We start from the raw sequence: 27,938 nt of genomic DNA on the forward strand, positions 1-27,938 counted from the left end.
GCTAGTGGGTGCCAAACACCAAAAGTGGTATTAATTTACAGGGAATGAATCCAGAACACATTGACATCCCTTATGTTCACTTGACTTTTGTTTGTATCGGCTCAGTCTGCAGTGGAATCGACTCATTAATGAACAATAGCTTTAGAAAACTGCACAGAGAATAGTGAATATAGGAGCTTTAAAAAGACACCACTTTCATTCTGGGAGACTTATTGACTTATTGCTGCTTGGAACATGGAACATATACAAGAGGTTTTTATAGCCCAGAGTGTTGGCATTTGTTTTGGCCTTGACATCCTGGCAGAAGCCTCGCTGTCACCGAGGAGAAAACAGCAGCAGGGAAGGATTAGTGTGTGAGATCTGATGCAGCAGAAGCATTTCTCTCGGTAAAAATACCTCCGGCTTGCACCATCTTCTCCTCCCTCGGTTTACATTGTATACAGACCTTTCCATCCACCGTTACCTTTGTGGGAACATGAAAGGCTGCATACCTCCACCACATCACATGATCAGCATCTTAAGCAAAAGGACAGTCATTTAATGTCATCAACAAGTCATGAACTTTATTTCATCCCGGAAAACAAACCTAGCATTCACATATCTGTATATTTTTCATAAAATAAATGATAAAATACTTCAAAAAAGAGCAAAAACATTCTTTCCTCACGTCATCAGAGCAACCACTGCTCACTGTACCGTCATACTGTACATTTACCAATGTTCTACAACAACAACTTACACCGTACAGCCTTCATTAACTACAATTCACAAATCTAAATATACTTTCTTTCCAATGTTATAACACCAAACTGTTTAATTTCTGTACTTAAAATATAAACCTTTATGTGCGTGTGCACTGTATACTAACTACACAATGCATATTTTATTTCTAGAGTTACAGTACAGGTAAACTGCAGACAACTTATTCAATTTGTAAGGCCTGCTAACGTCTCACTGCACTAAAGTGCAGCTCTTAACAACAGATATTTATACCTTTTCAACTGACAATCAGCAACAAAAGTCTATTCTTCACAATTAGGTCCACGTTTGATCTTTTTCTGAAGTGCTGGAGTGAAACACGGATGATACAGGTTTAGATGTGGACCATAGTCGTTTTTGCTGTCTAACACATACGCAAAAGGACCCTTGGATGCAAAGTTTTGAAGGAGACGACAAAGCACAATACCACGTAGAGAACAAGGGGAAATGCAGGTTATTTGTACCGCTATTTGTGTTTCTGTGAGAACTCAAGAATGTGTGATGCATAGGGATGAATGGACTGATCCGTTGTTATTCATGTATTTCTATTTTTGCGGAATCAGTGACATTAATCTATTTTTAGATATAAAATAAACAAGCACTGAGAAATAACAAATCATGCAAATATTTGTTAAAGTAAGTCATTATGTTTCGAATAATCAGACGCAAGAGATGTGCCCGTAAATGGACGTTGGCACAAATCCTCATCACATGATAAGATATTGCATCAATTCCTTCTCTTTAATTGTATTTCACTCTTGACTGACGTATCTGAGCAGTCTTTTTTTTTTTATAACCTCAGAGAATAGCTTTGCAAAAACAATCCCGGTCATGCCATGATGTAAAATTGGATATTAAAGAAAACAATATATAAAAGCAATTACACAATCCACTTTTCCTCGTGCTTTTATTGTGTTAAGTAGCTGCGCCTTTGCCCTGTCAGTTGTTGTTCATTATCCACCAAGAGGCTGTCAAATGAAACAATAACAAGCATCAATTTTTTGTGTTATGACCAAACAAATGACAATGACAATAAACTGAAACTGAATAAACTGAAATCTTATTTCTATTTTCCATAGAAAAATCAATGGCCTTCTAACATTACGATGCAATATCCAATACATTATTTCTCACACATTTCTTTTTGCCACTTGTTATTTTGTGAGACACACGCAACAATATTTTTCTAAACAGCCACACTATTTCTGATCATTTTCACAGTTTCAGTGACAATAGTTATCATTATTTCTAAAATGATCAACCAAACAAATCTGTTTTTGTTCGTGAGATTGAGTGCATGAAATAGCAGCCTTCAGTGAAATGGATTTAATCGGTTCCTACCTGGCAGGAGCATGGTGGAGACCATCTCCGGCTCCTCCAGCGAGTCGATGACGCAGCGCTGGAAGGTCTTACTGATGGGCGACTGCAGGTAGCTGAGAGGAAAGAGGGATGCTACAGATCAGATGCTTCTCAGTAATAGAATAAATCTCCAAAGAGAGCCTGGGAGCAGCAGTGGTTCCTGTGATCCTACCTCATCCAGGAGAGACGGTCCTGCCAAAATTCGTACATGATGAAGCATGATCTGTCTGGCAGGTTCTGGATGGAAACGCTAAAAATAAAAAATAAAAGAGTTGAGAGAGAAAAAGAGGGAAGCAGGGCTTATCATACGCTGTAAGCGTTGAAGCAATTTGATGCGGCTGCATCAAATCCCAGCGGGATCTCCGGGCAGACAGGAGGACGTACTGCAGGTTGTCAAGCTGGCTGCTGGTGGTATCTGTGTATACTTTAAGAGCTTGTTGAAACTGCTCCACATCCTTCTCCTTCACAGACATTTGCCTTTGGACCAGAAGTATGTTCTGATGAGGGAAAACAAAACCGAGTCCTGATCACTTCTTCAAATAAAATGAACACATTTGGGGATTTTTTTGCATTTGAGGAATTACAGCTATTCGAAAATATGAGATAGAAATCAAATATTATTGTATACAAATAAATATCCAGTGTAAAATTAATTTACGTGCTAGTGTACATATATTCACACACACGCAGGACTCACCGATTTATACGTCCCTGCCAACGTGTCCTCTTTGAGAGGCTCAAGGTGTGGACTCTGAAAATACGTGCATAAGTATTTTAACTTATGGACAGAACATGAAACGCAGCAGATCACGCTAAACGAAATTTGCAAAATTAATTTTAACCCCACAGCCTGACTGCAGCCCTGAGAGCTTTAGCTACACTCTATTATCGTCTGCATGGTCAAAATAAGAAACAATAATTATTATTAGTATCTTGGAAAAACCTCGTCTATTCTTTCACATGTGGTAAATACCACATTCAGACCTGTTAGTGGCTTTTTCAGAATTTCACAAAATTCCACATAAATCTTTTATCCCGGAGCATCAGTTACAGGGTGCAGCGATGCAACAATATTCCCAACTACATGCCCTTTGTACAAATCGTCTCCTCTGACAACAGGGCGAGCGGCTGGAATCTGCAGACACACAGTTGGGCTCACACGGTCTGTCTGACATTTCTGTCTGCGGCAGCTGAGCCTCTGCAGTCAAACCGATTGTCCCCCATGAGACAAACCCTTTGGCTTCACGTTTGAGTCTTTCTAAAAGTCAAACTGAGAACCGGTATTGAGCTGATGTGATCCTGTGGCTCATTTAAAGAGATTACATTTATTAAAAGAAGAAGATTTGCAAAACGCTTCAATATTTAGAAATCAGTGTCCGGCAACTGTTATATAATGCTACCAAAGGAATACATTTTTTCAAACACACTCATTTGTTTTCTTGGATGAAATGATTGCCACTGTTCTCGTGTTTGTCTAGATATGAAGAGCAATAAAGTTAGCATAAAGACAAAAAAAAGAGGTTTTGTTCAAACCTCGTACTCCAGTTTGTCCATGAGCTGCTCCAGTTGGTTGATCTGAGAGCCCCAGTGGTTGTCTGGCTCCACGCTGACCCCTGACCCCAGAAAACATAAGAACGCACATGAATTCTGAGCAATGGCAGTATGGCAAAGTGACGCATGTTTTTACGGGCTCAGACTATCCAATGTGCTCTTTTACTCTGTTACAACTATTTCACCAAAGCTTTTTCCCTCATGACATTTAACCTCCAGTATCTCAATGGCAATGTTACCAAAAAAAAAAGCGTACCTGTGGTCAGCATGCCGGAGTAAGGGTCAGTAGGGGAGAGACACATGTTCTTTTGGATGCGTCGACCGGGCCGTTTGGTCATCCTCTGCACGGGCAGGTCCTCTGGTTTTTTCAGTATCCTCCTTTCTGTGCAGCCCGGCTCGTGAACCGCCTCCATGGCGCAGTCCATCGACGACTGAAGGGATTGCAGCTGGGTGGAGGTCTCCCTCAGCAAGAAGCGAGTCACAAATTGACCCAGTACCGATGAACCCTGATACTCCTGAAAGGATGGGTGCGGGTGGAAATGAAGAAGAAGAGTCGGCCGTGACGCGGGGGAAAGAAAGACAGTTTGCCTGTTAATATTTAGCTTGGGTTGTTATATAAACTGTGATTCTTTGGACAATTTCTGCTTTGAGCATCACAATTGCTCATCAGACGACCTTCCAAGTCACTGAAAACCTCGTATTCTGAGTCTGTTTGTTGGGAATATGTCGTCATTCCCCCTTTGAAAAGGTAATCTTCATTTAACAGGTATCTTGTTGCAGTTGACTCGTAAGAGGAATCAACTAAAGAAAGCATTATTCAAACTGCCGGACACAAAATAGGAAACCAGGAGTGAACATGTTAGCATGTAGATTACCCTGAATTCATGAATACAAAACGTAAAGTGGCTTATTCCATAGTGCCAGCTGGACTTTCTATACGTTTCAGTGGGTCCTGTCTCTTTTCAAATTTTGTGGATAATGTAACCCGTCACCATCAAACATGTGCCGCGCTGCAAGAAAAATGAGTTCAGGGAAAAGAAAGGACACATTCGGGAAAAATGACCACCAAGCTCGTCACGATCCTTGTTTTTGCACGCTCCGTTTTCTTGGAGCAGAGACGCTGCACCACATGAGTAATGAATCCATTTATTCACGAGACAGAAGAGCCGGCGCGTCACAGCGGATGTTTGCCTGTTGTCTCCGGGGATCCACCACAACACAGACGACATATTTCAGTCTCACGAGTTAATCATTTTACAAACTGTAGTGGCTGTATAAGTGTCGTATGCCTAAAGCCGCATGTGTCTTGGTTCATTAATAACCATCTCAGTCTGCTTAAACGGGAATCTGCTCTTCAAGGCAAAGGAAGCTTAATAGCAACATTGAAAATGCACATTATCTGGAAACAAGCAACGATGGAGAAGAATTGATCTTCATTTCAGCTACTCAAAGTCAAAGTACTATTCAATAATTTAGTTCTACGACATCAATAACTCTACAATACCTTCAAAAAATATCAATAAATGTCTTTGCATGGCTCCTGCTGTGAGGTTATCAGTGCTTGTGTACTGTTACTGTTACTGAGAAGAGGTGGAGCAGATAGCAGGTAGATTCAATCATGCCGGGCAGTTCTCTTCTCTTCTTAATAGTCGGCTGCCACAGCAGAGTGACTCAATGACCCCTGAGAGGGTTTCACAGTGACAGCTGAGGCACAAACAGAAAAACACCTGAAAGGCTGATGCCCGGCGGCATAACGGATCCTAACAAAGTGTTCTGAAAGGTAACTGGAAGGTGTAGATATGTGGAGGCCATCATCACCCACCTCTTTAGTCTTATCCATGGCCTTCAAGATGGCAACGTTCAGCTTATCCAGAGCAGACAGGACATTGACGTATTCCCCCAGATGTGGACTGAAGTACTCTGGAGGAGAAGCAGATTTGCTGAGCACACTTTGTGGCTGGTGAACCAATGAAGGAGTTAGTTATGGGCATCATCAGACAGCTTTGCAAGTAGCAAACGCTGAATCAATCTAGATTTTGCCTTTTGTGATACAAATATGTGATCGGAATTAGTGTCTGTAACGTTTTAAACATGATTTTAAAAGCAAAATAAATAAAATTAAGCAAGAATGCCATTTAATTACCTGAGAGTTTGTCTATGTCCAGGTTACTTTTTGAAGCAATGGGAGGAAAACAAAAAGAGACATTTATTAAACGTTAACGTCAATGAAATAGATATTTCAGTCATTGGGAAACCTTAATTACGACTTTTGGTAGACTTTGGTGACCATCTGACTTTGTATTCATGTATTTATAGCATTGCACTGTAATGTTATTACAGTTAGCATTGTAAAGTCTTGTAGCTCACATTAATGATGTTTCAGTCAGTATCATACTCTTTTGGTTTTCAACAATCTAGAAAGATGATGGATTTATTTATTTTTCATTCAATAATCAATCAATTGATGCAAAGTTAAAGGGTTACTCTGTTTGGTTCTTACTGAAAATAGTTAACAGTACACAAGAAAGGGCTTAGATAACACAAGTTCCTTTACTTTGATTGGTTGGTACTTCAGCGATGCCAGAGAAGCGACGTCTCCTTTCTATTTCAGCAGTGATGTGCCCTCAAACGCCGCACAAAACCATCTCTTGGGTTTTTTCTTTTGCTAAAACACCAGATGTTATTTATTCCACTATTCTGTTTTCAAGAGTCGTTGGCAGAGGCAACGTTTTGACTCTTTTGCACTCATATTTGTTCGCTGAGGCTTTCACGCCAGAGTTTAGGCTCTCTACGGCATATTGACACGATCTTCACTGAAGTCGGGTGTTGACATCTCACTGTCAGGCAGCAGGAGAGCAGGACGGGCGAGGGGACGTCTAAAAGGAAGATGTGCTTACTCTGTCTGCTGCCTGTCGATGGAGCAGTACAGCTCCTGCATCTGGCTGTCAGTGAGGATACCATCAGTGAAGTAAGACTGAAACTCCTCCACGGACAGCTTCCCGTCATCTGTAAGGAGAAAGCTTTCATCACCTGAATGAAGAATATATCCTGCATTCCATTTAATGTCAGAAGGCTACTTTGGCCTCACAACTCTATATTAATTCCAGTGAGAGCCTCAGAGGCGCTGCCGCAAATGAAGTTATTTCACCTCAATTGACATTGACTTAATGTTGCTGTGTCATGAATCTTAACATGAATTATTTTACTCAACTCCGTTAATGCAGTGAATTAATAAATGGGAAATACAAAGGGAAATACAAATACAAAGCTTGCTCTCAGGATTAATAATTACCTAACAGAGCGGCACATTTGCTTTGAAAACAACAGCACATTGCTGCTTTTATTCCATCACTGCTGTAACCAAATACTGCATAACACCCACTGTTGTCATTTCCGCTACAATCAATTTCTCCTTTTTCAATTGTGGAACAATGGCATAAGCATAACCATTAACCAACTTATTCCAGAAGAGGATAAACACAAAGACAGAGAAGTGAGTCCTGAAGATGAGCGCAGTCGGGCCCTGATAAGCAGCATCTGGAGTCGTGTAATGCAGGGGCCTGAGAAAACAGGAGCTGAGGGCTGAAGGGCAGATTCAGGGCAGATTCAGGGCAGATTCAGGGCCATTCAACGTCAGACGGTAATGACATCTCGCCTCCATCCCAACGTCTCAGCTCTGGCAGCATGGAAACCTTTTGAGACCCGGCTCCGCCAGGCACTGGCGCTGAGACTGATGGGCGGGCGCCAAGAGCAAATCATTTCATCTGTTACGTCTCCGGGAACAGTTTTGACTTATTGCCAGCTCACAGAGTGGATGGTTCTGCTCACGATGCAGCAAAGGCCCGTAAGCAGAAGTGTCCAACTGCCAGAAGAGATCTGCTTTTGATTTGGGCAAGTTGTATTCTGTCCTGCTGAAAGGGTTTTCACATGTTTTTTGTTTATCATTACTTATTAATTATACTCTTGAGATGGAAATCTGTTGGTTTACATATAATGTATTGTGGTAAACCTAACATGGAAAATAAAGCTATAAAAGCCATGAATTCCTTTTCTTCACTGCAAAAATTTACTTTCCACATGTTGTAGGAGCAATGGCGGCTGGCCAGTAGAGGGCGATGGGGCGTCGCCCCACCCGGAGCTCAGCTCCTTGAGCCCCCCCACCAAAAGAGAAAGGAAGAGACAATATTGAATTTTAAAGAATTTCAATATTTGTGTTTTTGTAAATATGGAATGCACCCAGCGATATTTATAAAGTATGATATCTGCACTAAATATATGCTTTTCCTGCACGACCTGCATGTCAGCACGTCCTTCATAGTAGCTGCGCTGCGGGCAAGCTCACTTTTGCCCGTAGAAGGCGGGTGTAAGAAGCACTTTAGCCAATTGCTGATTAAATAGAAAAATGTGTGACATACAATTTAACCAATCAGCATCCTTAAATAGACTCGGCCATGGAAGCTGACAAGACGACTGACATGTATACTGTATATGTTATATGATATTGAATCTTATTTGATATATACATTATACTATACTGAATTGCCTGTGAGGGGGACAAAAATAATATTGTCAAAGTGGTATTTACTGCTTTTGTTTCGTGTTGAAATAAATATTAAATATTTAACTGCAAAAAAGTAATGTGTTTTTAATACCTTAATTGTTGTTGTTTTTTCTGAAATTCATCCTAGAACATTTCCCACTAGCCGCCACTGTGTAGGAGTAAACACAATCTGTTGCCCCTCTGACTCATTCTTCAGCCTTCTTGTTCGTCAGAACTGCTTCGGTGTAGATTCACACTCAATTAGACACCCAAATACAAGTTACAGTGCAGCTCAGATGGTCCGTTATGCAAGTGTTTCTCTGAGAGCAGAGCAGCGGTGGAAGAATGTACGAGCTTCTAGCTGCATAGACAGTGTTTGTCTCACAACCTAAAGGACAATAATCAATAATAACAATATGAGAGATAATAACAGACTGAAGAGTAGACATGAACAATAGATAAACTCTTCTTACAGAGAGTCATACATTTCATATTATTCTGCAGTATATCAAGTTTAAACAAGGAAAGCACTTACGGATGTACCTGTTTTATCTCTCAACACTGATTCATTATCTTCTTCTCACAAACTACTTACTCCTTATTACTAGTTCCTCTATTCCATCCAAATCTGCAGCACTTCTGCACATCGCTACATCCTGCAGTCACATACAATCAGCTCTGCTCCTGCACTCCATAAAGCATTGATAAATAAGACTTCAACAATGTGGGGCAGAAACTTTATTACTTGTGTTAAAAGAGAAAAGGTCCCCTGAGGGAAACTGCGACTTATCACAGAAAAACTTTTTTTTTAACTTACTTATCAGTCTTTTTAACGCCGGTTATGGCTATCACCAGATGAAAAATAAGAGCTGCTGCGAAAAAATTGGATTCTTATGTCACTGTTCTCTCAGCTCATTGAGCAGCAGCATAAAAAGGTGTTTGAAACTAATCTCAGCACAACGGCAAGCAGAGGTTTCAATATCTATTTCAAGTTCTTGTGTTCATTGCTTTTAATAAATGTAATTCCTCATTGCAGTAGCGTGGAGGAATAAGAGTGTGGTTGGTTAGCCAGCACTCATTACGTGGTAAATGCGCAGTGCTCGAGGCGTATCACGGCAGCCCACTCAGTGCTGATTGGTAGGAGGCGCTTTTCTCTCGGGTGCACGACTCAGTGAGTTTGTGGAGACGAGGAACCAAACAGAGCTGAGGCTGCAAATTGAAGACAGCTACCGCAAACATACGGCAGGGTTCTTTCTCTTTGCTCGCTTCATCTGCCTTCTTACTCAATAGAGAGATAATAATAAAAAGATGTGTGAGAGCTGGAGGGCAGCGGCTGGACAGAAAGAGCACTATTCTATTTAAATGTCACACCCGTGTAGTCATCCTTGAGAAATAGAAATCCTCCTTCCCTTTCAGTGTATCTGCTACTGCTTCTTTACAACGCTGCCAAGAAAATGTATCTTTTAAGGGCTCTTTTATAATTTATATTTTCTTTCCCCTTTTTGTATGTGAATATCTCCACAGGAGTTTTAACGCCCGACTCTCGTGTAACAAATTCATCCTCGTCCTGGAGTTTGTCAATACTCTACATACATGAATCTCTTGCTCCTTTCGCCTTTTACATTCCATTAAACGGAGATGCAGTTCATGAATAAAAAATGAAGGATGTTTTTTCATACGGAGAATGAATGTTCTGTGATTTCGCAAGATATATTTGGGGGGGAGGGAGGGGTTTCCTTTGAAGTAAAGAGATGATTTTAATGTTACACAGTAACACATTAATCAAACACAACAGTAACATGAATTGCACCAAAGCTAAAATGGCTTCAGATAATTGGTCTCCAGTTAATTGGTACCATTTTGAGCTGAAATATATATTGTAGTCGAGCCATATTTAATGAATACCATATGGTTTTCATATGCGTGGCTTTCCGTCTCATTGAGGATACATTGTTGGAAATCACCGCCACTACATGGCGAGCGACAGCGTGGAAGAAATTCATCCTGTCGAATCCAGTTACACTCAAACCAAAACAATGCAGCCTTACCTGAACGTGGCTATTTATACCCCCCCTACTCGGATCTCTTCAGGATGGCATTGAAACAGAAAGATGCACCACCAGACCCACATGAATTCCCTCTGAGTCTGAACACCGACATTAACGCTGCTGTTAGGTTCTAATTTGCCTGGTCATCTAATTAGCTGTATAATTTGCTTACTCACCATTTTTGTCTGCCCGGCGGAAAATCTGTGGTGAGAAGAGAAGATCATGTTAGAGCTACTTTAGAAACAGCTACAGGCATAAATAAAAACAAAACAGTTCTAAAAATATGGACAGGAACGATCTTTGAGCAATTAGGAGGAAGAACAGTTTGTTCAGGCGTCCCGTCTGCATAAGAGCAGGTTTTTTAGGCATCTTTACGTTTTTTAATGCCGTGCAAAATCTGATGGAGCTGTAATTTCCACATTTTAATGATAAAATAAACATGGGACATTTTAGGGAAAAAAGCAGACATTGATGAGCAACCAAGAGGAGCTCTGGAGTAATAGCTTTTATCGGTGGAATGTTTTGTCTGAGATTAGAAGGTTTTCTTCCTGTTTAATCACGCTGTGGACCAACGGAGACCAGTGGCTAATTAACTAACTGGATCCCATGCTGATGTCCCACTTTGAGCACATGAGAGAGTGAAGACCTGAAGAAGCTCTGCTCTCATCTATTTATATTTTTTATTAAGACAAATATACTGAGCCTCAAAGAAATCCAAACAAGAAAGAATTCTAACAGAATAAAATCTATAAATATGTCAGGAACCTGTAAAGCCTTTATGGTTATGCCATGTTTGCTGAGCATTTTCTAACACATGCTATAGTTTTAGGCATTTATTAAAATTACAGGCAGCCATTGGTTTTCATTGTGGCATAAATCAACGGCAGACTCTTGTAACTTGATTATTTTTACGTCAGGGAACGATCCTGTCTACTGTTATTTATTTCAAAGCTTCACCCTCATTGCATGATGATGCAGCTGATGGGAATATTTTGTATTTCGAAAATAATTCAGATGTGATGTTTGCTATTACAGATTACAGAAACAAGAAAAAGACTGACTATTGGGACTAGTTCCAATATTGATCAAGTGTTTCAAATTATACAATTATTTGTTTTCAACTATTTAGAGCATCACTACAAACAACTTGATATTGACATATAGCAGAGCCAGGCACGGTGCCTTTTAGTGCATGTTAGTGCACGTGAACAAACCCCGCCACAATAAACGGTTGCAATTTCCATTTCTCTGACTCCCATTGAACACAATAAAACAACAGCAGGAGGAGTAGTTGTCTGTCACAACAACAATGAATCCTTCAGCCTGTCTAATTATATAAATAGACAGAGAGAGATACTCAAAGAGGAAAAGAAAAAACTGTAATGAGTCTGCTTATAGTGAGAAAAGAGCAAATTAAAAACCTGCAGATGAGTGTTTTAGGAAGAAAGAGGAATAAAAGAAAAAAGAACGGACAGGTAAGTTGGACAAGTTGCACTCCAGTGATCGTGCTTTTGCTTCCCGCAGATGTTAAAGAAGATGTTAAAGTTCAGAGGAGAACGGTGTCGGGCCGGAGAAAATAGATGCTAACTGGCTTAAAAACTCAATTAGTACTTGCTGGGGTCTCATGTTCACCTCGCTGGCCAGAAATCTGCCTCAAGGAGATCAGAGAATTTTATTTAGCTAATCCATTGTACTGTATTTTAGTCCGTGAATCGGAAAAGGGCCATAAAATCTGCAAACATATAGCAGTATTTAAAATATAATGTAATACTGTATGCGCTGCTTCAGTATTGCCATCTTTTATATGAAAGTATCACTGTGATATTGTTCTTACAGTACGAAAAAATAGCTGTTAGAGAGCATTTCTGTGCATGTTTGATGATGTTTGCATGATTGAATAATTCAAAAATGGACATCTATTTATATGTTTCTGTTTGGAGCTGTGTGGAGCTTGGTCCTATAAAATGGATACCATATCATATTTGATGTACACACGATGTTGTGTTGTTGTTTTATTTAGGGTACAACCAATTTCGTGAGGGTCGTTATCATATTGGAAAAAATAACTCAAACCATTTGTCACGTCATTCACGCACTGGTGGGCATGCAGTCACCTTTCTTATGCAACGGGGCTGCTGCACATGCACGATGTGAATGGGAGGCTCATTAACACCCATTCACAAAGATCAGAACGGAGGACAGCGTGTTACTCATATTGCGCCTTTCCATGACGACCAGCGAGCCAAACGCTCGCTGAAAACAGTGCAATCATGCATCTTGTCCAACCTGAAGGAAAACGCCAAGCAGAAATGACATTAGGGTGAATGATAATAGCGCAAAAGACCCAGCGTGTAACACTTACATCATGAAAGAGGGAGATGCCTTGATTGTGGTTGTGGCAGAGCTCCTGCTGCTTCCTCAGGTGATCGTGCTTTGCGGACTGGAGGCACATGGTGATCATCTCTGCGCAGGCCAGCATCTTTGCCGCTGTCGATGCAAAACGATGTTTTCTGTATCGAAATCGTCCCTGTCCGTGTGTTCCGTGGGAGCGGAAGCGGGTTGTCGCGGTGGACGGAGGAGGAGGAGGAGGAGGAGGAGGATGATGTCGTGATGAGATGGAGCCGGCCTGCTTCCCTGCGCGCGGTGACAGCAGCAGAATGGAGACTCCGCCTCTCCGCGACCAGCGGCGGCGATTCATGAGATGCGCCACCTGCTGGTGAGAACGCGCACGCGCACGCGTTCAGGTTAGTTGTCAGTGAGTTTAAAAGTGAACAGATAATCATAGAAGCTCGAGCTGAAAGGCAGTATTAGTTATTTTTTTACTTGATAATTTGCACTGCTCCGATTTTAAAGTTTAGTAATTTGGGGTATTTATAAAAATGATTAAAACCAACCAGCAACTGCTTGGTCTTCATTTATTGGCACATAAGAGTCAATCAAATTCAAACCCGCAATCCTCTTAGTTCACAGGATATTACTGTATTCAAATGGTGTTTAATATTCATATAATACATTACATACAATAGATCTGCATGGTTGTCAGTGTTTGGGTTTTATTTTCTAAAAATAAAATAAGATCAATGTCAAGTAAAAAAAGCAAACTGAAACACTAGTGTGTGTTGACATTTTTTACTACCATACTAACTTTCAAAATAAATGTCATTCATGGTGGTGTTAAAATCATTCAAATAAATACTGTTATATTAGTTTTAGTACCTATAGCTTCACTTCATTAGTGGAATTTGAGTTTAAAGTGAATCCATTATTTTTATAATCAATGTTTCTGAGAATACGGCATCACCTTTTTAACCACCAAGACTTCAGAGTAAAAATGACCACAATCATTTAACATCAACCATAGTGATGCAACCTTAATGTATCCCTATCAGCATCTATGCCCCTCCCATACGACACACACACCCACACAGACACACATCTCTGGGTGGTCCCCAAAGTTAAGACCTGGGACCAGAAGAGCTGTTTGACATCTGACTAATAACAGTTGACATTTCGTGACCTTCTGCCTTCTCGCTGTTCTGAAGTTCGTCCTCAGTGCAGGTCAACAGGTGAGCTTCTGACTTCTCATCTGCTTCGTTGTTGTTATTGCTGTTGTTATATTCATTGTTGTTGTTTTCTGCATTACTTTTATTATATACACGTTTAGCATTACTAGTTGTATTACCATCATGAGTATTATCAGAATCAAACACGCTGCCATACAACAACGCTGGTTGTCACATGACCCAAACAGCAAGTAATATGTCACGCATGTCACTATTTATTCATCGTTGTACAACAACGTTCTTGATTGGATGAATTGTCGACACACATCGAACACATAAATTACTTTTTTAGGCGGTCAATGAGAATAAACCTGAGAGGTGTATACTACAGTTTATACCTAGCTAAAGGACATGTCTGTTTTGTTATTAACAGTTAACAGTATCAAACAACAACAAAGACGTCACTAAGATAAACTTGTGACCTGCAATTGGTGTTTGAAAAGGCTCCACTCTTTGACGGACCAGTGCAAAGATAACTTCTAACCACAAGAGAAAAACAGATTCCAAGAATTGGCTTATCTGCTCACCGCAGGAGATTGTAAAGTGATGCAGCTTCCTTTGTTTCCAAACTAAAACTAGAGATCCCCAACTGCAAAGTGCAGAGTGGAAATGTGTGTGCGATGTGGAAATATCGCTCTCATCATCTGGTTCTCATCAACATCCAACGTTTAATTTGTTCTCTGAGCTTGAGAAGCTTTTAACAGCAGGGAAATTAAGAGAGAGGTATCCCTGCTGTGTGTAATGGAGGATTATTTTATATCAGCCTCAACTGGTGACGTCGGTGGATGAGGGCCTGCAGGGTTAAGATAAGCAGCAGCAACCTGCCGCGCCCAGCACGAAGCACCGACTGCTTTCTGCAGCTAAACTGAGCCAAGCTGAGTTCCCAACATGTTTGACTTCAAAACTAATGGGATTTTGCTCAGCTGACCATAAAACAGGATGAAATTTCCTTAGGGCATCTTCACAGACGTAATACGCGTGCCTTAACTTCCCGTCTCCCGTCCTACCCCAAGTGTAAGAACAGCCGCAGTACAATGGCCGCCTTCCTTCACCACTGCCCCTTCCTGAAGTCTGCGCCGAAGCCGGCTTTGAGGAGAACCGGAGCCGCCTTGCTGTCTATGGCCGACCAATGCCCCATCATCGTCCGCCAGATCAGTGTGAGCGCCACGGCCTCTCTGGAGGCCGAGGCCAACGTCTCGCACAGACTGAAGAGCCCCCGACTGCCGACGGAGGTCCAAAGGAGGCAGCTTGCTCAGACGGCTACGCAGGTGGCTGTGTCCGTGTCCAAGGGCTGCCCCTTTGTCACCTCTCAGATCGGGTTGGTGCGAGCCAGCCCCGAAGTACAGGAGGACGTCCGAGAAGGTACAATTGTGCTACGTCACGGTGCGGATGAACCGAACGTGCGACCCAAAATGGCAACATCTCACACTGACAGACCTGCACTCCTCTTGCACAGGTTTGAAGACTCTGAAGGGTTCAATGGATTCAATCGTCCCCGCATCCGCTCAGGCAAGCGCTGTCACCCAGCTCCTCCAAGACAACATGGGTATTTTTAACATTCCAAATGAGTTCAAGCTGCTTATTAACACATGTATCTTTAGATCAGATTGGATATTAATGCTGTCACTGATTCAAAACCACAACTATCCCCTCGACAGTTGGTCCGAGCTACGACTATGACCGCTTCTTCACCGAGAAGATTTCTGAGAAAAAGAAGGATCACACATACAGAGTCTTCAAGACCGTGAACAGGAGCGCTAAGGTCTTCCCCTTCGCTCAGGATTACTCCGTCCCCGGGCGGGAAAACTCGCAGGTGTCTGTCTGGTGCAGCAATGATTACCTGGGAATGAGTCGGCACCCTCGGGTCCTCGGCGCTATCAGGTACAAGAAGACAGACACAAGCTGGTTGGTTCGTACTTTTTTATGGAGAAGTAAGAAAACCATTGCACCATTCGCGTTTGGATGAAGGGGTTGATCTATTTTCACTGTTTCTCTAAATACAAGACAATTGTAATTCTTGTAAAGACGCAACAACACTGGTTGAATTAGATTATGTGAACTGTTTTGTAATTTGGTTCTGGATGTTCTCAGAAATGCCGTGGACAACCACGGTGCAGGAGCTGGTGGCACCAGGAACATCTCAGGCACAAGTAACTTCCATGTGACTCTGGAGAGGGAGCTCGCACAGCTGCACCAGAAAGACGCCGCTCTGGCCTTCTCCTCCTGCTTCGTGGCGAATGACTCCACCCTCTTCACTTTGGCCAAGATGCTGCCAGGTGAATACTGACCTCTGAGCTGCGTTTCTTGTTTCATACGCTGCAGAACGAGTCGTGCTATCTGAGGTTCGATACTGCTCTGACTGTGTCTTCATTGTGCCGCACAGGGTGCGAGATATACTCTGATGCAGGGAACCATGCATCGATGATTCAGGGCATCAGGAACAGCCAAGCCAAGCGTTTCATCTTCCGCCACAATGACAGCCAGCACCTGGAGGAGCTGCTCCAACGATCAGACCCCAACACGCCTAAAATAGTGGCATTTGAGACCGTGCACTCAATGGACGGTGGGTACTTTGAAATGTTCATGGGGATTTAATTTATTCAGTCCAGATACATACATTTTGGTTAGGGTTACCCTAACCAAATAAGGGCAAATCTAAAAAAGGGCATGCCCTAAGATGAAAAAAGATTAATCTCAATCATTTTGTTGTCAGTACCAACAAATGAGCTGATTCTGTATTATAAATTAAGAAAAATAGCCGTCCACAACATTTAGATTTCATAGCCAACGGAGAGAAAGCCAGGTTTGACGTATATATCTCTCCACAACCTCCAATTATTCAGCCTGCCTTTTTCATCATTCATCACTGTCTCTCCTAGAGAGGAAAGAGTTTCCCCCCTCAGCTCTATTTCTCTGTGTGATATTACACCGTTGGCTGCATGAAGCACAACATGTCAGCTGCTGAATGGATGACTTGGATCACATTCGTTTTTTTTAAAACACCAACAGACAAAAAGAGTGTTAATACAAACACTGTTTGATTTGCAGGAGGGGTTTAGATATTTGCAAACACTTCAAATATCTCCCTGCATATATTTGAAGCACATAGTGTCTAGATCTTACACAGTTCTTACATTTGCAATCATTTGCTGCTAACTATAACACCTTATTGGTCTTTCAGGTGCAATATGTCCTCTGGAAGAGCTGTGCGATGTCGCTCATCGCCACGGAGCTCTGACGTTTGTTGATGAAGTTCACGCTGTGGGCCTGTACGGAGCTCACGGAGCTGGAGTGGGAGAGAGGGACAACGTCATGCACAAGATGGACATTGTTTCAGGGACCTTGGGTAGGTATCTTTTATTGAAGAACTTATTCTCCCTGAGACACTTTTATAAAAGTAAGCCGACTGTTTTTATCTCTGTTCAGTTTCAAAGGGTATAATGGAATATACCAGACACCAAAAGGGCAAGGCAAGGCGGCTTTAACCGTCTTAGATTACTTTCCTCTTTTCTTGGACAAAATCCCATTTTGCTTTAACTGACGCTGTCATAATGCCAACGCGGCGAGAAAGGGCTCTCCACAGGAACGATACTGCTCTCGAGTTGTTAAATGAGGGCAGGAAAGGAGTGAGCTCGCGTCAGAAGAGAGAGAGGTTTTATCAGCTGGGTGCCGGCTCCACTCCCTCTCTGGTGGTATTGATAAAACCGTCATCGGGGAGTTGGAGCAGCTTCATGACAAGTCTGGTGTTTTAGTTCCAAATCCCTGTCAAACACATAGCAAGTGGCAGCTAATCCTGGATTACAACTCGTGGCAACAAAGGAAAAAAAATTGGTAGTGGTGTATTGATACACAAAACTCACAGCACTTCTTGCTGCAATGTTGTGATCTCATTATTTGACATGGAAACCACAATCAATCATTTGTCAATTTATCAAATGATTTATCTCTATAGGACTGGAATATTTGAGATTTATAGGTATACCAAATAAAAGGTTTCATCTCATTATCAATAGAATATGTTGATAAAACACACAACAATATGTGTAATAGTGTATAATATTGCATTTTATGGATATATAAAATATTTCCTGTGTAATAATGTATGACATATTTTGAAGTTAAGAAAGCATCCATTGAATTATTTCTTTGTAAAATAATTAAGATGAAAGTATTTATTATGTGGTCATTTTCCAACTGTTTCCAACAACGTTTTTTTTATTTTGGAAAATGTATTTTTCAAGTTTATTCACTGTTGGTTCATAGTTTATCTGCAACAATGCATATTTTAGTGAAATTAATCCATGGGCTACAATTTGATCACACTGAAATGTAACAGTGTTTAAAAGTAAAAGTGGAAACTCTCGCGTTAAGTACTATTTTTCATCAAATAACTGCGCCTCCTCTTACTGATTACTTCCTCCCCTCACAAACCCTTTTGCCCGATGCTGCTCTAGGCAAAGCCTTCGGCTGTTTCGGAGGCTACATCGCCAGCAGCTCCGCCCTGGTTGACACGGTGCGCTCCTTCGCAGCGGGCTTCATCTTCACCACCGCCCTGCCCCCGATGATCCTGGCCGGGGCCCTGGAGTCAATCCGGTTCCTGAGGAGCCGGAAGGGGCAGGTGCTCCGCAGGTCTCACCAGCGGAACGTCAAACACATGAGGCAGCTGTTGATGGATAAGGGCCTACCTGTGGTCAACTGTCCGAGCCACATCATCCCCATACAGGTAGGACAGTTCAGCGGTGCGGCTTTCTCCTCTGCCATTTGTCACCTTTAGCTGTTTGAGTATCTTTAAATCCAGAAAGAATGATCACAGATAATTAGTTATTCTAGGAACTGGATGACAACGTATTTGTATGCTACATCATTAGGGAACAGCTCTTGCGCTTATCAGAGCATTCCTCTGTATCCACATTTAAAATGAGGATGGATAAGAAATAAATGCCAACAGGTCATTTTGTACATACACATTGTCTTACTGTCCTGACTCACGAACTTAAATAAAACAGATCTGTCCTCAATGATATTGAAACCTCCTTAGTCTTTGCCACCGTGACAAGTAAAAACATCCGCAGCAAAAAATGAACACTCCTCTTTAACTCTGCAAGTACAACGAAGAATATTCGGAAACCAAAGTGAGTCATCGAAATAATTAGAATTCTAAAGTGTGTAATTGCAGTCCAATGTTTAATATTTAAAAAGCTATTAGAAGCCATTCAAATAGTTTGATTTCTTTTAAATTATGCAAACTTAATGTATTTTCTAACTCATTTTTTATAATAATTTAATGTATAATTTGATTGTGAATTTAATTGATACATTTGCAATTTCTCTTTGCATTATATAACTTGACAAAACCTGAAAACTCCCCTATTCTAGAATCGATCATCCCAGTTATCACAGTACTGTAATGGCTTTACCATTTTGGTAATGTATGACCCGAATGTTTTCATCAAAAAGCATCCACTAAGCCTCACATCAACTCATGAACCATTTTCTAGGTAGGAAATGCTGAGCTGAACACCAAGGTGTGCGACACCCTGCTGGAGAAGCACAACATCTATGTTCAGGCCATCAACTTCCCCACAGTGCCTCGCGGTCAGGAGCTGCTGAGGCTGGCTCCGTCTCCTCACCACAACCCGGCCATGATGGAGTACTTTGTGGGTGAGTGTGGCCGTCCATTCCAAAAGTAGGTCAACGTTGTTCTAGTAAATGAGGACAATGGCCGACGCAAGTGGTTTATATTTGTCCATAGTCCACCTGTCGCAATATACGTCAATGCAGTAAAGCTGGTAATACTCGGAGTGGAACCCTAGTTTTTCCTTTAAAGCTAAACTAAACACTTTGACCGTGGTGTCTAAATAATGACCGGAGACAGAATTCTAAGACAGAGAAGTGAAAGAGGAATAAATATTGGCATTTAATTGTTCATTCTAATGAGTGTCTATTCTTCATTTACAGAGAAACTGGTGGAGGTGTGGCACGATGTGGGGCTACTGGTCAACGGCCCGGCGACAGCTTCCTGCAACTTCTGCGACCGCCCGCTTCATTTCGACCTCATGACTGAGTGGGAGAAATCCTACTTCGGCAACATGGAACCACAATACATCACTGTGCAGGCATAATACCAAAGTACACAAGGTAGACATGCAGAAATGCCCTATGCAGCTTAGTTTAAAGTGTGCTTTAATGGAAGTGGAATAGCCCGAATTCCAGAGTTTATTATCTGTTTTCCTGTATTTAAGTTCTAAATTGTGTTTTCTGTCATGGATTTGATTAAAGGAAAGTGTGCCTTTTCCCTTTCAAAAGCATAAAACCTGCACATGAGGCACTTTGTCATATATCTTTTCTTAGTGTGTTTGTTTGAATTAAACTATATTTACCCCAATGTTTGCGTGATTTTCTTCATACCATTGACATAATATCACATTGTTTGCATTACGTCAAAAATTCAATCACCGATGTACAGTTGTGAAATGCTGACATGGCCCCACAGACTGTGCTCAGCCTGGAGCTTCCTGGCGGTTCATCAACACTAGTTGACATTGCAGGGACCGGCCACTTCTCGTTTGAGCCTTGCCCTCAGTCTGCGGAGCTCCGTGTTCTCGTTGTCCACAGCGAGGCCGAGCTCAATCATCGTCCAGGCTTTGTTCCGCTGCTGCTCCTCGTAGAGCTGCAGCGCCCCTCGCAGGAAGCACTCAGCCACGCGCGCCCTGCCCAGGCCAGCCTCCACACACCGGATGGCCTGGGTCCTGTGGAGCTCCAAGGCCCGGCTGAAGTCCTCCAGCGCCGCTCTCTCTCTGGAACAGAGCACCATGCTGCGGCCTCGCCGACACAGGTCCTCTGCCCACACCTGACAATCACCCCGGCAGCCGCGGTCAGGTGCGTCGTGTTTCTGGACGACCCGGTCCAGGTCGGCTACGGCCCGCTCGTGTAAGCCCAGCTGAGCGAGGCAGGCGGCCCGCTGGCGAAGGTACTGGAGTCTGTGACTGCCAGCGGCTTGTACTGCCACGTTCAGGAACGTGAGGGCGAGATCCCACTGGCCACCCGATGACACGCTGCTGGCCTCTTGCGCTGCAGCCTGGTACAATTTAGAAGCCAAGCAATTAATATGCAATTCACTAATACAAAATACTCTCAATTACAATACTTGAGCCACATTTGGGAAAGGTCTTTGAAATGATCTACTGATGCTTTCCATCACCATACATTATTCATCTTAGAGTCCATTTTAAACATTTAGAATATTCATTAGGAGATGTTCAGCGGAAACCTCCTTAATTGATGGACGTGGCACTGTAGGCATTTTTCACATTTTATTAAAAAGTGAAGAAAAAAAAATGATACCAGGTAAAAGCATCAAACAGAACATATTATAAAGGTTCTGCAAAGCAAAGGTACATGTATGAGAAATAAGAACTCTTCTTGAGAATAGAGCATTCACACGCAAAAAGCTTCACACGTTTAGTGCAATGAGATTAAGAAAAAGATGAATAAAAGAGAGACAATTACACGGCAAAAATGTTGCGATACCATTCTCATTCTGCTCGTTCTAAACTGAGATTCCTGCGTGTCAGCTTACTTGTGCGATGCGTTTTCGCTGATTGATTGGGATCAGGGCCAGCAAGAAGAGCAGACTGGATGAATCTTTTTCCGTCACTTTGCTAAGCCTGCGAGCTGCGCTGCCGTAGTTCTGCTGCCAGGCCTCCACCACACCCACCCTGGCCTGGGCCACCGCATCTCTTGGCTCTTCGCCAAACACCTGGGACAGATGAGCGCCTGCCGCCTTGACTTCACCTGAAGCGGATTGGCCATAAAATCGGGAGTATAGATTACTGTAGACATATTTCCAGTGGCTGCAAATGCAGATATAAGCATTACGTTTGGCAAAAATCCCATCTCACCTTTGGCTATAAGTGTGTCCACATGGAGGAGATGCCATCTGGGGTCTCTGGAGTCAGTCCTCATCAGAGCTCCGGCAATTATAAAAGCATCGCTTAGCTGCTCTTCGTGGCAGGGGACAGTGTTAGCAAGCAGGATGTCTGAAAGTTTGGTCCGACAGAACTGATGCAGCCAGTCACAGACCAGCTTCCGTGCCTTGTCCTTGAGCGACAGGATGTCTTTGGTCACCATGTCAATGTTTATCTGAAGTGCGGCCAGGACATCACGGGTGCATTCCTGAAGGGAAGAAGCTATTTGAATTTTATATTTACACTGCCCATAAATATTGTCTGCAGCGGCTTGAGCCAATTCTATAGAAAAATATCAGACAATATTTAAATACAATTTTCAAAAGGTTGAAAAATCCCATTTGCCCAAATGTTTCCTATTGTTAAGTTTGCTGACTTGTTTGCCAACATGATATTGTCCTTTTTCCTGCTCACGTTGATCAACAAGCTTACAGCTTACATGTGACTATATATTGACATTTAACTGCTCGTTGCAGCCACTAATCCATAAAGTCGAGAGAAGGCCAAAAAAAAGGAATGACGTGTTTAAAATACTCTGAGCTACAGTATGCTTCGGTAGAGTGTACCTTTTCTTGGTTCAGCATGAGATGAGTGAAGCCTCTACCGCAGAGAGCCTGGACATGTTTTGGGTGCTCCTTCAGAATGGCACTGAAATCAAAGATGGCCGTCTTTCGTTGGCCCAGACGGGCGTAGCACCTCGCTCTCTCCAGCAAAGACTCTGCCGCCTCGCCACCTTGAAAGACAACATTCCCGTCATTAGCATTTTCAATTTCTACTTTCAAATCTCCAATAACGAAGCGCTGCTCTAAACTCACAACTGGATTGTGTACCTCTGCTGATCTGAAGCCAAACACAGAAACGAGGCCTCTGCTTGGCCCTTCTCTTTATCCCACTAAATCAAAGTATTAGCCACTACTTAATGAGTCAACAAGTAGATCAACTTTAATATCTCATGAATCAAATTGTAATCACCAGAGGCGATGATAGCGATGGAGAGGTATGCCACAGCTTCCCTGACGTCCCCCTCCTCCAGCGACCCCTCCAGGCTGCGTTTTGCAGCGGCGTGGCAGTGTCTCTGCAGCAAAGCCCGGTCCTTCTGCTGAGCCACCGCCAACAGGGGGCGCAAGCAGCTCGTATTACCACACTGAATGAGCTTTTTCAGCTGCTGCGGGGAAAGAAAAGGAAATATCTTTTTCACTGTAGAAGATGTAAACCTGCGGCACACCAGTGTGTCGTAATATCACTTCAGAATGATGGAAACATCATAGTACTCAGTTTACAGTTACTCAGTAGTAGTTCAGTTTACAGTTGATCGTTTGCGGCTGAGACCACCGTCATAGACTCATTATGTATGACACCACCATTCTCTTTTTTTCTCTTTCTAATAAGCAGTTATAATAAGTAAAAATATTAATAAAGTCTTTATGGCCTAAAGCAAACCATGTGCATCCCAAAAAAGAAAAGTCACAGTCACAGCTCTGAACACAATATCTGTCTGAAACTATCTGAGAATAACATACACTTTGATTTGGAGGTAATAAACTATTTTTTCCACATTTTTCAATACCATATAATGACTCAAAATGTGCTCTACCGAGCGGTATTGTGTCCGCTGATCAGCACTGTAGTTCATCATCATGCAGTTCTAGTATGAATGTGTCCTGAGGTTAGTGTGGTGAGATATTTGCTGTGGCTCCGGGTTTGACAAACGCTACATCAACTCAAAAATAAAGTACAAAATCGAATTAGAGTGGGAGTAGATGAGTGAATGTAAGAGTAGAATGAAAAAAAATGACATGTGCCTCTTGAGTTTCAATCAAATAAGTTCTCTGTAAGAAATAAATACAGTGGAACTAACATAAAATATAGTAGTATAGTAAATATTAAGATTGTGAAAATCCTTAATTGCCAAGATCTTCACATTACATCAAACACAAATCCGTTGATACTCACAAAGAATAATAGTGAAAGTATAACTCATTTTTGAAAAAAACTTTAGGTCTCCCAAAGCTACTTACCTGATTAGTGTCATAAAGAAAGCCTCTGTTAAGCTGCAGCAGGGCGAGTCGGGCCAGGATGGGTGCCCGAGGACCGGTAGGCCCGATTGAAAGAAGTAGCCGGTAGGCCTCCTCCACCCGGCCGAGCTGGTACAAGGCATCTGCTGCCAGGATCTGAGACCCATCAGCATCTGGTTGGAGCTCCATCAGCAGCGCAGCCAGAGACTGAACACCAGCAGGAGTCCTAATGCACAGAGCGGGGAAATGCTATTTAGTGTCAGATTGTAAAGTAAGATTTGATCACTGTTTTGATCACTCACAACAGTGATCAAATCCGCAATGTGAATATAACTAAGCACCACAAATGGTACAGCTAGTTTGTGATTTTGGATAGGTTACTTAAAAACAGAAAACATAAGACTATGAAAGGAAAAGCAAAGGTGTTAACAGCATTGAGTGTCAGTAAGCTATGACAGTGTGAGAGATAACAGGCATGTGCAATACCGCAGCCCTGAATTCAAAGCAGGTAAATGGAATTCAGCCGTCATTCATTTGACTATTCACAGCTGTATCTTTTCCTACTGCCACATGTCAAACTTTCAAAAATGTCCTATTTGGTAAACTGGTGGGAGACCAACATCATACCCAGATCCGTCCTTGGCCCTTTTCTGGGCCTGACCAGAGTCTTCACTGGAACTGGACTTGGGTTCATGTCCTCCCGTCCCCTCAAGCATGACTCGTCCCTGCTCCAGTAAGACAGTAAACAGCAGCCCCCGGTAGTTCCACGGCACCAAGCAGCGAACGGCCAGTGCTGTTTCCTGGCCTTGCAGCATGCTGGCTGTCACAAAGTCTAGAGCTGTAAGGTAATTTAACCCGGCCATCATGCGCAAGAGCCCCCTGCCACATAGTGCCCGCACACAGCTGGACGGGTGAGGGGTGTTGTGTTCAATCACCGCCTGGAAGTCCTCCAACGCCCCCTTGGCGTCGTCGCAGAGAAGTCGTGCATATCCACGGAGGACCTGCACCGTGTTTTGATAGCTCTGCTGACCTTGGGCCGCAGCCAGCTGGCTACAGATAGAGAGGGCCTCCTTATGCTCCCCTCTGAGGAGGAGACATTCGGCCAGTCGCACCCGCAGCTCTCTGCCTCCTCCGTCAGGCTCTAGATAGCAGAGGGTTTGTAACTGAGTGATCACGGGATCCAGGAGCTCGACTCCTTCGGTGGATCGCAGGTCCGGACGAGTGAGTACCCTTTCTCTGAAAGCAGACAGGCCCCGCTCCGCCTGCTGACGGAGTTGTTTGCGAGCAGCCAGCCCTGTACCGTGATCTGTGAATAGCTTTTGGAAATAAATTCGGGCAGTAGCAGCATGAATCCCAAAGGCCTCCCCCAGATCTCCGCAAGCCTCGGCGGTCCGGCCACCTGCCGACAAGCAGGCAGCCGCTCGGCAGGTTAAAAGGCGAGCTGTCCTTTCCGGGGTGTCTTCAAAGGACGTGTCTGTAAGACTCGCCGATGTTTTCTGACCGTAACCACCATGCAGAATAGCAGAGTACGCCTGTGCGCTTTCCCAAAACCTACCTGACAAAAACAAATACGCTGCGTGAAGTTCCTGCACTTCTGCACTGCCAGGTGAGATGGCCAATAAAAACCTGATAATTGTCGCAGACGTCTGGACATCTAGCTTCTCCGCCTCCTTAGTTGTCAGTGCACACTCGCTGTCCAATATTAAAGAGGGATGCATGAGCAATAGTTGGTCTTTAAAGGCCTTGACTATTTTGGGTAGGTGCTGAGCTTGTCTGCTGTTCACCAGAGTGGCGGTTTCGGATTTGTTAGTCCGGTAAGCTTTGAGGTACAGCTTCAGCCCCTTAATACTGTGAGGCTCTGAGAACAAGCAGGCCAGGGCCCGAGTAACCTCCAACGCCATGTGAGTCACATCTTGTGGATGAGGGTGTCGCTTCCCCTCTAGCAGAGCGGTGCACCGAGCGGAAATCTCCTCACAGCCGTGCCCACCGCTCTGGAGGAGGGACTCCATCTTGAAAATGGTGGCTGACAGATTGTTGGGGCAGAGCGTGGAGAGAAACACAGCAGCGAGGCCTTTATTAAGACCCTCAGCCGGCTGGTTCCCCGCACAACCGTCAAGCCAACCTTCTAAAGTAGAGATCACCCCACTCAGACCTGACGTCAATTTTCGCAGGTGGGCAACGGTGGAGGCTGCGTGAGTTTGGAAAGCAGACATGTAGAGAGAGGTGGCTCTGCCCAGCTCGCCAACCGCGAGGAGCTTGTCTCCATCCTTACACAGCTGCGACACATCGACTCCAGGTCGAACCAGAGCAGTCATTATCAGGCAGCAGGGCCTCTAGCCGCGGGCCTCTCTTCACCTGTTCACACAGACGACGACATCGACGTCATCTGATGGTTAGAAAACAGGAAATGAGGACAAAAGTCAAATAACAATTAAGTTAAGAGTTATCGAAACAACTCACAATACACAAGTTTCACCACCGAAATGTAGACTTATTTTAGCAGAAAAGGCACAGGTGTTACTAATAGCATGTACTATAGGGCTCTGTTCTGTGCAAGTGTCCCAGCAGGGACATTTGAGAGTGAACCTAAAACCCAAGCAATTAAATGCAATTCAGCAATTTACAGATGCATAAGCTGGTTCAATAGTGTTTTGCTGGAACTGTCGTTTTGCAAAAGTGTTTGTGAGTGGTACTGATGAAACTTAAAATTTAGCAACAGTAATAATTACTTTCAGTCAAGCAATCAATGCTCAGTCAATGCTTACAAAATGATGAAGTTCGTTTTTTCTTAAAAATGTGGAATTGTATTAAACAAAAGTAGGGCTATATTGGGATTCATTGCATTTCAAGCTGTATTGGATTCATTTGAAAAACAATGGGGATTCTCCTTGGCCACCAAGTCCCACTCATAGAGACAACAACACAATCCACAGTGCACAACAGACAAAAACACATCACAACGAATAAATACGCCAGAAAAAAAATCCAAAGGGATTCATTTAAAAAAGCTAGTTTTCTCTTACGGAATGTCTGAAGAATAGAAAACCTGTGCCCCATTTGTTGTAATTCAATAGCTCCGGGGCAGAGTTGCCGGGGCAACGCGGTGTGTCCACGCAACAAAAGCTGCGCTAAAGTTTTTTGGAGCGTAGCAGTTGGAAAGACACAGAGACGGTGAGAAGACAATACCGAAGGTGCATTCCCATCGCGGTGGACTCCTGCTGTCTCCCTTCTTGTGTCGCCGGATGTCTCCGTATGAGCCGTTGTCCCTGTGTTGCCAACGGCAACAACTAACGCTCGCGCTGACCGGAAGAGCGCAGAGACGAGGCGCCGCTCGCCTCAATGTCGGCGATACAAACGAGTTCCTTTACCCAAAGAGTTCCGTAGTTCTATGAATGCTATGGGCGCCAAACTAGCTATGAAAGTCAGAACAAAACTATTTGGGGGGAAATACTTTCGTAAAGGCTTTAACTAGTTTTCTTTTCAACATGTTTACAAAGTGGAATAAACATGTCCAGCCTGCTACTTCTCCTGTGATCAATAAAACGCTTTTAAAACAAGCACAGTTTGTAAAAATGACTTCCTCGTCAGAAGTTAAAGCTTCTTGGCAGCATATCGGCATGTTTTGTGGGCTAGTTTGCATCTAAGTCAATGTTTATCCATCCCAAAATGCAGGCGCTGTGGTTGTAGGTCTAATAATGTGTAAAGCGTGTTTCTGTATGGCACCCATGCCTTTTCTATCCAGAGAATAAGGACAATTTTTGGGCAGCTGTTCTTTGTCCCGATGCCCGAATTTGCAATTCATGAGATCCTCCCCAAGAATAAAAGCTCCTCAAGCACTCTGCCTTCATTCTCTTTGTAAGGGGCTCAAATGCTCACCAGCTGCTGTCGTTCAGACACACAGCCAACAATCCCACCTTGTGGCCAAGAATTGTATTCCTTATACGTACTGTTACCACACATGTATTTACAAAAATGATTCCAGTGAGGATAATGTTCTGGACGCTGATAGTTTCAGTATAACTCATTGAGTTTTGTTTTAAAATACGCAAAATGTGACAACAATACTAATTTAAATTTAAAAAAAACGTACACACACTGTAACAAATTGCTGTAAATTTACGGTGCATTTCTAATGG

At 43.0% G+C, this 27,938-nt stretch overlaps 3 protein-coding genes across 5 annotated transcripts; 1 reads left to right on the top strand and 2 right to left on the bottom strand.

Annotated features, from left to right (window-relative positions):
• Window positions 1–536: 536 nt before the first annotated feature.
• Window positions 537–12,964, bottom strand: LOC120829695 (N-terminal EF-hand calcium-binding protein 1). The gene is made up of 12 exons (XM_040194038.2): window positions 12,620–12,964; window positions 10,434–10,458; window positions 6,567–6,675; window positions 5,813–5,838; window positions 5,492–5,589; window positions 3,926–4,184; window positions 3,652–3,731; window positions 2,816–2,869; window positions 2,503–2,615; window positions 2,291–2,368; window positions 2,101–2,192; window positions 537–1,727 (listed from the first exon to the last, which is right to left on the bottom strand). The coding sequence occupies exons 1-12, from the start codon at window positions 12,953–12,955 to the stop codon at window positions 1,699–1,701; spliced, it is 1,299 nt and encodes a 432-aa protein (XP_040049972.2). The 5' UTR covers window positions 12,956–12,964; the 3' UTR covers window positions 537–1,698.
• Window positions 12,965–13,622: 658 nt separating this feature from the next.
• On the top strand, window positions 13,623–20,205 carry alas2 (aminolevulinate, delta-, synthase 2). 2 transcript variants are annotated; one of them, XM_040194032.2, is made up of 10 exons: window positions 13,623–13,823; window positions 14,834–15,182; window positions 15,277–15,366; window positions 15,479–15,701; window positions 15,912–16,096; window positions 16,204–16,383; window positions 17,002–17,166; window positions 18,275–18,543; window positions 19,319–19,481; window positions 19,779–20,205. In XM_040194032.2, exons 2-10 carry the CDS (start codon window positions 14,855–14,857, stop codon window positions 19,940–19,942), a joined length of 1,767 nt encoding a protein of 588 aa, XP_040049966.2. In that variant the 5' UTR covers window positions 13,623–13,823; window positions 14,834–14,854; the 3' UTR covers window positions 19,943–20,205. The 2 variants fall into 2 exon arrangements, with proteins under 2 accessions (XP_040049966.2, XP_077939938.1); XM_078083812.1 differs by having other exon boundaries at window positions 13,683–13,823; window positions 15,256–15,366.
• Window positions 19,717–27,711, bottom strand: ttc34 (tetratricopeptide repeat domain 34). Of its 2 annotated transcripts, none has more exons than XM_040194030.2 (8): window positions 26,989–27,711; window positions 24,430–26,188; window positions 23,806–24,028; window positions 22,760–22,952; window positions 22,354–22,520; window positions 21,722–21,995; window positions 21,400–21,614; window positions 19,717–20,898 (listed from the first exon to the last, which is right to left on the bottom strand). In XM_040194030.2, exons 2-8 carry the CDS (start codon window positions 26,115–26,117, stop codon window positions 20,353–20,355), a joined length of 3,306 nt encoding a protein of 1,101 aa, XP_040049964.2. In that variant the 5' UTR covers window positions 26,118–26,188; window positions 26,989–27,711; the 3' UTR covers window positions 19,717–20,352. The 2 variants fall into 2 exon arrangements, with proteins under 2 accessions (XP_040049964.2, XP_040049965.2); XM_040194031.2 differs by having other exon boundaries at window positions 22,760–22,949; window positions 26,989–27,520.
• Window positions 27,712–27,938: the final 227 nt, after the last annotated feature.

The sequence above is a fragment of the Gasterosteus aculeatus genome, chromosome 2, assembly GCF_964276395.1.
Source record: "Gasterosteus aculeatus chromosome 2, fGasAcu3.hap1.1, whole genome shotgun sequence".
NCBI classification, from domain to species: Eukaryota; Metazoa; Chordata; class Actinopteri; order Perciformes; family Gasterosteidae; genus Gasterosteus; species Gasterosteus aculeatus.